We start from the raw sequence: 12,224 nt of genomic DNA, 5'->3' as shown, positions 1-12,224 counted from the left end.
AAACTAATTGTTGCCACACCATGTAGTCCATTGAAATGTTACCAAATATAGGCCCTCGTGAACATTTTTTTGAGGACGCAATTTTATTTTATAAACCTGTAGGTAGGGGTCAATATAAGCTAAAAGCCATGTTTTTGGGTTTAGCGCCCTTGTCCCCCGCCCGCCATATTAGAAAAAGGGGTGAGAACGTATTTTTTAATATAACTTAGAAACTATTGGTCCTACAGAAAATTGATAGAAACATAAATTGTAGCAAATTGCTTAAGCTACAATTTTGTTAATATGATTTTTTAGTCTAAAACCAATATTTAAAAAGTTATACGCAAAAAAGTGAAAAAAATTTATTTTTTGCTAAATAACTTTTTACTTTTTAATTTAGCGAAAAAAATGAATTTGAAGAGGAACTTCCAACGATAACTCCAACTTTAAACTCCTGTCATCCCTCAAACCTTCACATTCGATGTTGAAATAGAACGTGAGCCCCAACCTGGACCATCAAAAAAAAGTAGAATTGAAAACTAACCATTCCATTTGAATTATGAATTAATATTATGTTATTATCTAAATTTCTTCATCAGTAATTATTCTGTTGAGTAGGTTATTATTGCCGAAATAAATTATTTACAATACGCTAAATTATTAAAATATATCTAGCATATTGTTTTAGGGATAATAACCCAGACGTTCATGAATCTCATTAACTTTGGAGCGGCCTAACTAGGTTCAAAATGAACGGAAATAAAATTAGTCCTAGCAAAAAATAAACAGGAGAATGTCCTCTACAAAATAGTACTGAGCTATTTTTTCGTGCTTAAAGCACTGAAGCATGAAATATGGCAAGTTAAAACCGCTTCCTTTTATCTTAAGGAGTTAAATTTTGTTTTCAAGTTAATTCTGGTCCAATGCATAATTATTTTGGTTGATATGACCTGCCCTAATTGGGACTTTTGCTCCTTTATTGCAAAAGATTACATTTCACCCGCACCACCTTGATGTCCGAAAATCCACAACAGCGCTATTTCTTAGTCATTTTCTGCCTCGCACAACCACTTTGTGGAATCAGCTTTCGCCGGCAGTTTTTCTGAACCGATATGACATGGGAACCTTCAAGAAAAGAGCCTACTCCTTTCTCAAAGGCCGGCAACGCACCTGCAAGCCTCCTGGTGTTGCAGATGTAAATGGGCGGTGGTAGTCACTTTCCATCAGGTGAGCCTCCTGCTCGTTTGCCACCTATTCCATAAAAAAAAGAAATGAATTGAAACTTATATTGGTCTACAATAAAATTACTTGTAAAATTATACTTACCTGGTTATTTTGCTAATGGTACCATTCATATACCTAATAAAGTAAAACTTGTAGCAATAGGGTATTCTACGGTGTTTAAAATAGTACTTCAAAATGTTGTATATCCTCATAAAAAGCCACAAAAAATAAATTTTGGCGAAATAAACACCTTTTGTTGCCCGAAAATGATATTAAAATTTAAACCTTTTTATTCCCGCAAAAAAACGCTGTCAGTCATTTTGGTGACATCACACCGGTATAAATAACAGTCTATATTCATAAATACGATCTGCATTCTGCTTTTACATTTACTTTGTTTTTTTTTTTTAAATTTAACTTTACAGTAAAACCTTGAAGTTAAAATCGATAGATATAGTTTAGCTGTTAAACTTAACACGTTCAGTGCCAGCGACAAGCCTAGCGTGTTCATGCGACTTTCTATAGCCACGCCGCGAACACGCTAGGCTTGTTCTAAGAATTTCAGTGATATCTTAAAAACTAGGCTAAATTATTCATTCAAACTAATTGTGTGCAATCTTCAAGCGATAAGCTACTGAGTTTTTAAGTGGCCCGTTAAAAATAATATTTTTTTTTTATTTTAGAAAAAAATGTCTTTTGTAATGCCGGCGACACGCTAGGCTTGTTCACTTATTAAGGATAATCATAGATTGTCAAACTGTTTTTTCAACAAACCACATTTTATTTGTCTTATTACCAATTTGTTGACAATTGAACTAATTTTGTTATTGTTTTCTCAAATTTGCGAAACTTTGTTACATTTTTTTTTGTACAAATATCTATTATTATAAAAATTTATACACCTTTGTAGTAAAACTATATAGGTAAGCCGTAATTCTGCCATTCCTATTTAATGACAAAGTTTATACTAAATTGTCTTACTTTGTGTTATGTTGATACTGATACTGATTATGTATTACAAGTACCTATATGTTAGTTCGATTAATCATTAACTACCACATACATACACCAAATATATAAAATTAAACACTAAATAAGGCTGATTTACCTTAAAAATGTAAACTCATGTCAACTTCAAATTCGTGTTACAAGAATTGAAGTAATGAAACAATAAAACGAGTTTAGCTTACAAGAAGCTTGATTATTTTTTAATTATTTGTTTATTAATTATTACTTATTTAATTTTTCTTTATTATTATATCAAGACATGTGCACCGAATCGATATCCTATGACATTTGAACATTTCTAGCAACTAATAAGAAAGTGAACGAAACAAGTGAGATAAAAATTGATTTTAGAAATTAATAAGTATGTATTTGAGAAAACAAAAAAAGAAGGTGGATTTTTATGGACACTTTATGAAGCGAATTTCTATTTTATTTTATTATACCTTGCTACTTTCAAACTGACCCGCGTCCTTTGCAAGGATACAACAGTAGATAACAGGTAACAGTATATATCATGAACAATTTTTTTATTGAAATACGAACTAAATCATAACGTGATAAAAAGTATATATCAAATTCGACACCAATATAAATATGATATGTGGGAATTTATTAAAAAGTTTTACAACCACTGATTACATTATGATGTTTACTTACCATAAAAGCGGTTTTTTGTCATAATTCCAGGATAAAACACTGACAACATTATTCTAAACACCTTAATTATTGCATAACACAAGAAATATTAGCTAATAAAGACCGTTTTAACAAAAAAATAATCATTTTTTTGTTCCTGTGCCAGTGGACACGCTATGCTTGTCCATACAATTTATCTTGCGATGCCGGGGACACGCTTAGCGTGTTCGCGGCATTATGTATGCCGGCATCGCTATAAGCATAGGAAAAATTTAGGTGGCAGCGAACGTGGCACTGAACAGACCGTATTTGCCGCACTTACGTCACACCATGGCGGCTCGTGTTTTAGGTCACGTGACATGTAGATAAAAAATTACGATTTTAATTTAGTACATATAATAAAGTAATAAGGTGCTTTTATGACTCAAAAACAGAATTTTTAAGTACATTTCCATATAATCTTTAAGTTTTATCAACTTTCATAATTTATTTTTCACCACCGAAAGTACCCTATAGCTATCGTTAATCGTAGCATTTTTTTTAAGTAGGTTTATTGATTATTGCTTAATAATCAAATACTATAAAAAAATACTACTGACTTTGAAAGATAATTTATGTAAAATTGCAACAATAATAAAAGAATGAAGATTTCAAATACATTTATTTTGTGCATAATTTTATACTTCCATTTCTCTAGTTTCTAATGTACAACACCGCAAATAGGGGTGAATCTTACACGTTATTAAAATAATCTACAAATAAAACAATTTCATTAATATAACATCATAAGACATTTAGTTAGGCTTTATTGTAACAATAATTGCAATCCGTAAGAATGGCTCGAATCGTTGATATATTTTTCACAATAATTATTATACAATGTACTAACTACATCAATAATCTTTAACTTACAAGTGTATTAAATTTAGGAAACGGAAATATAAAAGAAATTTTCATTAATTTTACAATTTCTTTAGTACCTACTTTGCACAGATAAAATAATCTTACATACTCATTGGTATTAAAAATAGATTCGATTCGATTGTTATGTTACCAAATTGTAATTTAAATTATTTTACGAAAAGTAATCAATAAATGTTGTTGTATAATTATATATACATATAAAAAAATGAGTTATGGCAATTTAGGTAACACTTTATACGTTAATCTAAAAGTATTCTTAAATATTCCGTTGATTTCAAAAAGCCCTCTTTCGGCATTTATAATTATAAAATCACAAAGGATATTTATAATATCAACTACACACATTACTATCATTTTGTATATAATTTATATTTAATTTTATTTACATATTTTGGTTGCCCTGATTTGAGAATTTTTTGGTAGTTAATGCTTTGAGCAAGAGAAAAATGTAAAGAATATTTTGAAAGTTAGTATTCATCTGAGTTCTTTTAATCTCAGTTTAACCTGAGATATGATAAATTACCTTATATTCCTTCAAATAATCAATCAGGCACTTTTGTATGGATATGATATATAGATGTGTTACACAAAGTAACTTTCTTAATTTGTTTATGTTAAAGTAATAATCAGCCAGAAAGAATCCTATTAAATATAAAAGTTGATTTCGTTCTTTATGTATAGTCTATAAAGACAATTTTAATTAGATTTTTTTTTACAGAAAAATAGTTCAAGTATTGTAGGAATCTGCAGAGCTAGATCTAATTTGTATTAAGATTAATACACGAGTAACACAGACAGACAGGAAAAGCTACAAAGATTAACTTCTTTAGAATCTAACAGTGATAAGATTGAAAATATGTCATTCAAAGAGCGATGTATTTTACAGTCATAAGCACCAAACACTCCGGAACCCATCTATCGATACTCACAACTTCACTATAATACTAGTCGTTTAAAGCATCAAAAAATAATATTGGCACCGAAAATTAAAATTATTATATCAGCATCTAAGACTATTTTATTCGGAGATATAGACCTCATTTAAAAATAATAATAATATATCTCGTATTTATTACCTACATCAATAAAATTAATCTCTTTTCTTAAAATAGATTGTTCTAAGTTTAAATGTAAGCTGGTTGTTTGGCAGAATGCTGTAGAGCCGCTAGCACGTCATGTTTGAGCCGGACGTACAATCTTCCTTTCCTCCACGGGTTTTGGAGCTGGAGCGGTCGGAAATCATCCCGCAGGCATCTCTCCCTAGCTCCTATGACGGCCACCAAGCAGAAGTCTTGCAGCTTCTCGGGGCCATAAACGGGCCCCGACTTCCCTTTGAGGACGGCGGCCATGTTGAGCTGCTTGACGACGAGGTCGATGACCTCGCGCGCGGACGTGCGCGGCGTGACGTGCAGCTTGAGCGACGTGCCCGCCGCCAGACCCGTCTCGTACGCCGCGAACACCTGAAGTAATGAGGTAACATGTGTCCTTGAAAGATATATAACATTTTGGATTTCCTTACTTCTCTATGAACAACGATGTATAAGGTATATTTTTCTGTATTTTCTGTTGATAATATAAATCAAAAGAATCACGAATGCCTACCTGCAAAATACCCGCTTGCTCCGAAGCTCTCTGCTCTATAGGCAGAGTAGCAGTTCGCTCGTCGTTATCGCTCTGTCTGCCATCAGTCTTAGGAACCTTATTATTATACTCTATCTCCTCCTGCGTCTCCAGTAGCGGCTGCCGCTTGACACAGTGTCCCTTGCTGAACAGGTCTTGGCCGGTGTCCGTGAAGTCAACTTCGGAACTCTTCACGTTATTCATGCTCTTCGATGAAATGACGTTGCACTGCGATCGGTGATTCGACGGACGGATTTTCAGCGGCGCAGCCGTCGTTATGGGACAGCTCTGGCTCTCGGAGTCACTCGACAGACTTTGGGCGGATTCTGAAACGTTCGTTTTGCCAGTTTTCACACTGATCATGCTTCCCGGGTAAAAGTTCTTCACCATCAGCAGCGGGCTCGACGACGTGGAGACGCTGGTGTTAATACTGTGAGGGCGAGGCTTTGGTTCGATGTTCTCGTTTTGCAGCACTAGCGTGTCTTCGCTCCGGGATGGAGGGAGGCGGCTGTTGGAGATACTGACGTGAGATCCTGAAGATTTGATGTCGAACTGTGAATTACTACTCATGTAATTATTACTCATGATGCTCGACTGGGTGAATTGGGAATCGGCGCTACCTTTCCTGGCGTATTTAGGGTCAGAATGAAGATACTGTGAACCACTCAGGTTCAAGGTTGAGACTGAAGTTTGTCGGGGAGCTAGACTAAGTTGTTGTTCAGATTTACTAAATTCCGGATGTAGGCTAGTATGGTTTCCGTTTCCGGCCGGTCCGGGCCAGGAGCCGCGGCCGGGCGAGGTTTTCGTTATTTTCCCGTCCCGTGGCGGTATTTGGAGTAAATCTATTTTCAAGTTGACATCTTTCTCAGAGTCCGCACTGTCCGGTCCGTCGATGGACGTTTTAGACTTGGTATTATCGAGTACATTTTTGAGCAGTATTCCCGAACTGGGGCCGGCTTTATCTTTGTCTCTCGCGAACCCTATCAGGTCCATCAGCCATCGCTCCGCCTTCCATATTAGGTTTAAATTGTTTTGTAGATCTTCTAACTTTGTCAATCTCTCCTTCGCCGTCTGAAGCTCGGTGCAGGAGAACGCTTCTCTTTGGGAGTGGGCGGCTAAAGCTACATCTAACTCTAAAACACAGCTCAGTTTTGAGTATTTATTTAAAATGTTATTATGGTAGGTCTGCAAGTGGATCATTTCGAAAGCCTGGATCGGCAGACTTAGAAGATCTCCTTTCTGGAGGAGGATCTCCTTCTGGCCGGGCACGGAGCAGGCCTGTTCCGCTGGCGGGCATATCATGATGAAGCTGACGTCGTGGTTGAGCTCGATGACTTCCAGGTCGTATATCCGGTGGGCGGCGACGCTCTCGTCCGGTATGTCCATGTCGCGGAACAGCCTCCGCGCGGCCGTTGCGATTTGCTCGATGAATATCTCTTGAGATTCTGAAGGTTGCTCGTTGTTTCCAATCGACACTAGATTGTTTATGGATTGCTCGTCGGCAGTTTTACCCGAATGAGATTTCAGGTACTCCCATTCTTCTCTGGAAAATAAATAATAATAATAATAAGAATATAAAAATGACTATTAAAGTATTTACTATAAAAGTTTTATTACAATCCAATGTTCACATAAGGTGATGATCGTGAGTATAAATTTTATTTTTAATTAAAAAAAAATTGTACATAAAATTTTCACATAGATTAGACGGTAAACAGTTGAATTTCTTTAACAAATATTTTTGTCTATAGTAATAGGCGCGTATAATGTTACAATTAAAATTTAATATTGATGGTTACCTTAACTCAGAATAACTGTGCTAATAATAATAGTAATTTAATAGAATATAATAAACATAGTATGTTTAGAACTCACGCGGACACATGCGGATTATCCCTTATTCTAGTGTGCGGAGGGACGTTAGGGGTTCTGGCTGGGGCCACTATCCGAACTACTTCAACCGAGGACTGCAGCTTGAGGTAGCCTAAATACAAACCGCGGGGTAACTGGTCTCTGGATACCTGCGAAAATAATTATTAGAGATAATCATAAATGAATATGCAAGAGGAAAATGTGTAGGAAAATGTAATATAAAAGTTATTTAGTAATATAGTATAGGACGACACAACTTAGATGTAGCATAGGCGAGTCCATAAAACTTTTTACTGCCGATTTATACAACCAAAAATAGCTCCCTATCGCGCCATTCGACGCTATTCGTCGCTATAGATTCGCGCGTCAGTTCAACCCGAGAAAGCAAGTGCATGTAAATCGACGAATATATTAAGTCATATGATATTATATGTATTATATTATTACGTTTGTGTAAAGATCTATTCACATTACTTTTTTTGGGTGATTTTGTCCAAACAATAACGGTTAGGGCTACCTAATCATAAGATAAGAATTTCCGAAAAATTCTACATGTATTGAGTATGACTGTTTTTTTTTTAATAAAATTGAAGTGAGTTTGTGAATACCGAAGGCATGTAAGCTGGAGAATAGTGAGTGAAGAATGACTCCAGTTGACGAGGTGATATTGGTATAGTTATTACGACTTATTAATTTTTTTTTTCCAAATTCACTCTTGTTATTAATCGAGCTTTACTTTTTGGGAAAACTATTTCTATCACCAACCCGCATTGGAACAGCGTGGTGGAATATGTTCCAAACCTTCTCCTCAAAGGGAGAGGAGGCCTTTAGCCCAGCAGTGGGAATTTACAAGCTGTTGTTATTTGTTTGTTGTATTTCTATCGTCATGAATATCGTACATTATTAATTCAGCTTTCCTCGTTATTTAACTTAAGCGCGAAAATTTAACAGAGTAGAGTAATCAAACGTGTGAGCAGGACGCAGCATATCTTTGTCGCTATTGAAGGTCTCATGGGGCGAGATAACGACTTTCACGTGGCAATCGATTTATTAGATGACAAAGGTCGAAACAATGGGAAAAAATGAAATTAATTAAAATCCACAATATAACTTTGAATTAGTAAAATTTTATTACATTAGGAGAGACACGAGTTACGAGGTAAAAAACAAACGAATTACTTTAATGTAAGGGGGGAAATTGCCCCCTTGATAACAAATTACTAGCGCACTGACGTTACATTGCGCTGCGAGCGAGTCTTTTGTGTAGTGTAACTATCAATTGATCACAATTAAATATTAATGATGTGGATAATCTATAGTTACTTTATTACTAAAGTAAATCTGTCTGTTTGTTTGTTATTACGGCCAAACCACTGAATCATATTTGATGAAGAATATAGTTTACGACTCATACTTGCCGATCTCTAAACATTTAAGAGACGTCGGATTCGACAACTAGTTTTATATCACTATGGTATGCAGTAAGGCTGAAGTGCTAAGGTCCACAAAACGAGTACGTTCAAAGCATATCAGAAAATCCTAATTGGGGTTGATGACTTAGGCATATTACTAGGCGCTTGACGAGGACTAAAGGAACGGATATTGTATTTTTTGTCAAAAAGATATGACTGCAAAGTCTAAGAAGATCTCGACCAAATGGGAAAAGTGGAAGGGGATCCCGTCAGCAAAACGGACAAACGATAGAAATAAGAATGTAGGCTTGATATCGATATCGAATTACTTTATCATATACTTTCGTTATCTTTTGTGAGTCGAAATGGCCCAGTGGTTAGAACGCGTGCATCTTAACCGATGATTGCGGGTTCAAACCCAGGCAAGCACCGCTGATTCATGTGCTAAATTTGTCTTTATAATTCATCTCGTACTCGGCGGTGAAGGAAAACATCGTGAGGAAACCTGCATGTGACAAATTTCATAGAAATTCTGCCACATGTGTATTCCACCAACCCGCATTGGAACAGCGTGGTGGAATATGTTTCAAACCTTCTCCTCAAAGGGAGAGGAGGCCTTTAGCCCAGCAGTGGGAATTTACAGGCTGTCGTTGTTTGTTGTATACTTTTGTTATAACCAGATGTAGACGATTAAAACTTTACCTGGTGGTAAGCAATCTGTTCATGGACTGACGCCATTAGCAGTTCCCCCATCGTGTTGTCTTCGCTGAGAACTCTCCGTCGGAGTTTGGAAACCGGAGCCCATCTTGAGTTCAACGCGGAGATAGATTTCGGCGACTTGACCATATTCACACACGACAGAACCACCGTGCCGTGAGCGTCTCGGAGCGGCTTGTGGTACAGCTGACCTGGGGATTGTGTCATTATTGGATTACATGATGGATGTGTGATTAATTATCGTGTAGCGTCAAAGGCCAGCATTGAATCGCACTAAATTGTACGTATATGTATATATGTACGTATTTATCTTTGTATAAAATAAACTGCGCTATTTTATTCGTTTCTATCACAAGCTTGAAATTTAGCAAAGAAAAACAAACATTTTTAATACTTTAATAAGAACTTAATTATTATTAATACTTAGTGGATTATTGTTAAACAAAAATGACATATAGTAGAAAAGAACAAAATTATACAAATAAATAAATAATAGAAATAACACCTCGCCTCATTGCCTCCACTGGTGACAGGAGGGCAGGTTAGTTTTTGCCCAGAGGATCGGAATAGTAATTCAACGGGGAAATGTTACAAGCATTCTTGCCACCATTTCACAAGGTCAAGATTCGTTGTATATATATAAGACTGAGTCGAGATGGCCCAGGGGTTAGAACGCGTGCATCTTAACCGATGATTGCGGGTTCAAACCCAGGCAGGCACCGCTGATTCATGTGCTTAATTTATCTTTATAATTCATCTTCTGCTCAGCGGTGAAGGAAAACATCGTGAGGAAACCTGCATGTGACAAATTTCATAGAAATTCTGCCACATGTGAAATCCACCAACCCGCATTGGAACAGCGTGGTGGAATATGTTCCAAACCTTCTCCTCAAAGGGAGAGGAGGCCTTTGGCCCAGCAGTGGGAATTTACAGGCTGTTGTTGTTGTTGTAATATAAGACTTTAAAATTATTCATTCAAAAATGATTACCTAAGTCTTGTATACACAGCGCGGATTGCATCTGTGCCGCAGCTGTCAGCAGCTTCAGCCTGAAGTGTATCGAGGAAGACGTGTGCTTCTCCATATCTGATCTTAGCGACTTTACTTCGTCCCAGGAACATGATACCTGTGCGGAAAAGTGCATTCAGTAACAAGTAAAAGGAGGTTATCACGTCGGTTTTGTATTTTTTCTTACAAATACTTTTTTACTGTTTCAATTGGAAAGGTTTTATTTGTTTGTTTAAATCGATTTAAATTTTTCTGATCGACGTTTCAGGAGCTTATCAAATAGAACCTATGTCAGATTTTTGAATTCTGAAGGTAAGGTAAGATTTGTTTTTAATTTAAGTAAAATTGTTTTACGTCCCCATTTTAAGGGCATAATTGAATATAATTAATTATTCAAATCACCAAATGATACCATTAGAACCGTTTCGTATCATCACCTTCATGAGCCAGTGGAAGTCTGTGTAGATGCAGGCGGGGTAGGTCTCGTCGACCTCAATGACCGGCAGGAACTCCTCGCTGGTGACCAGCACCTTGTCCTCGTGGTACACGATGCACGCCAGGTACACGCCCCGGCGGAGGTTCTTCTGGAACTTGCTGGCGGCGGTGAAGAGCTGGCGGATGGTGGTCTTCTTGCGCGGCAGGCGCGCGTGGCCGCGGTGGCGCGCGCTGCCCGCCGCCGCGCACAGCGCCTCCAGCGCCGCGCCCGCGCCGCCCGCCCGCCCCGCGCGCGCGCACGCGTCGCGCCAGCCTGACGCCGGCAATCGTGGTCAAACATCATTTGTGATAAAGTGCGCATTAAACATCGACGAACATTTTATTGGAATTTTATAATAGCGTCGTGTTATTACTATAGTTGTATAAACTAGTGACTATTGGTAGTATACTAAATAGCCAACAAGTTGTACAGGATATGTTAATCTAAGATTTGTTTGTCTTTGTTTTCTTTTTGATTGGAATAGCCTATAGAACTAGATAAAACCGGTCCCCTTGTCGCCTTCTTCTACACTCATGAAATAAAATAGTGTCTCCGCATAAAGATACAAGAATCTTACTCATTAATTTCACTATACTGCTCCACCGCATATTAGTGACACCAATATTTCTCTATATTTTCTCTTAGGTTATTTTTCCATTAATTTCGTGTGGGACAAATATAACTTCAAAGGCGAGGAGGAATCACTCACTGCTGGGCACGACGCTCCGGGGCACGGAGACGGTGTAGGGGCCCCAGCCGCGCAGGTTGCCGGCGGCGGCGCGGAAGAAGTACCGGCGGCCGCGCGTGAGGCCCGCCACCGACACGCGCGCCGCCGCGCCCCCCGCACCGCCCGCGCCCGCGCCCGCCGCGCTCAGCTCGCGCGCGCCGCACACGTTCGAGAAGTCACTGCGCGACGACCACTCCACTGCAACCCGCCAGCGCACGTTTACTTACTGTGCACGTTTACTTACTACGACGTAATAATAATAATAATAAATAAATATGAGACAGCATCACATACATTACTCTGATCCCAATGTAAGTAGCTGGAGCACTTGTGTTATGGACAATCAGAAGTAACGAAGGTACCACAAACACCCAGACCCAAGACAACGTAGAAAACTAATGGTAATCTACATCGACTCGGCCGGGAATCGAACCCGGGACCTCAGAGTGGCGTACCCATGAAAACCGGTGTACACACTCGACCATGGAGGTCGTATCTCATTCTCTTAGCGTCGAAGCGTCTCATTCTCTTAGAACGAAGATCTATATTCGTGTGCTCGGTATGAGTGATAATCAGCTTCACCGATTGATAATGACATTGCGTCGCAATGATTTCATGTTTAG

General features: G+C 37.9%; 1 protein-coding gene across 5 annotated transcripts in view; it reads right to left on the bottom strand.

Annotated features, from left to right (window-relative positions):
• Window positions 1-3,489: 3,489 nt before the first annotated feature.
• Window positions 3,490-12,224, bottom strand: part of LOC124530076 — a 267,561-nt gene continuing 258,826 nt past the window's right edge. For all 5 annotated transcript variants that reach the window (XM_047104065.1, XM_047104068.1, XM_047104066.1 and 2 more), the window contains 7 exons: window positions 11,584-11,799; window positions 10,837-11,147; window positions 10,382-10,517; window positions 9,378-9,583; window positions 7,267-7,412; window positions 5,374-6,934; window positions 3,490-5,231 (listed from right to left, as the gene is read on the bottom strand). In XM_047104065.1, coding sequence (XP_046960021.1) covers window positions 4,896-5,231; window positions 5,374-6,934; window positions 7,267-7,412; window positions 9,378-9,583; window positions 10,382-10,517; window positions 10,837-11,147; window positions 11,584-11,799 — 2,912 coding nt within the window. In that variant the 3' untranslated portion in view covers window positions 3,490-4,895. The remainder of the gene's footprint in view (window positions 5,232-5,373; window positions 6,935-7,266; window positions 7,413-9,377; window positions 9,584-10,381; window positions 10,518-10,836; window positions 11,148-11,583; window positions 11,800-12,224) is intronic.

Source organism: Vanessa cardui, chromosome 5 (genome assembly GCF_905220365.1).
Source record: "Vanessa cardui chromosome 5, ilVanCard2.1, whole genome shotgun sequence".
Taxonomy (NCBI): Eukaryota; Metazoa; Arthropoda; class Insecta; order Lepidoptera; family Nymphalidae; genus Vanessa; species Vanessa cardui.
This window is presented reverse-complemented; position numbering and strand designations above follow the sequence as displayed.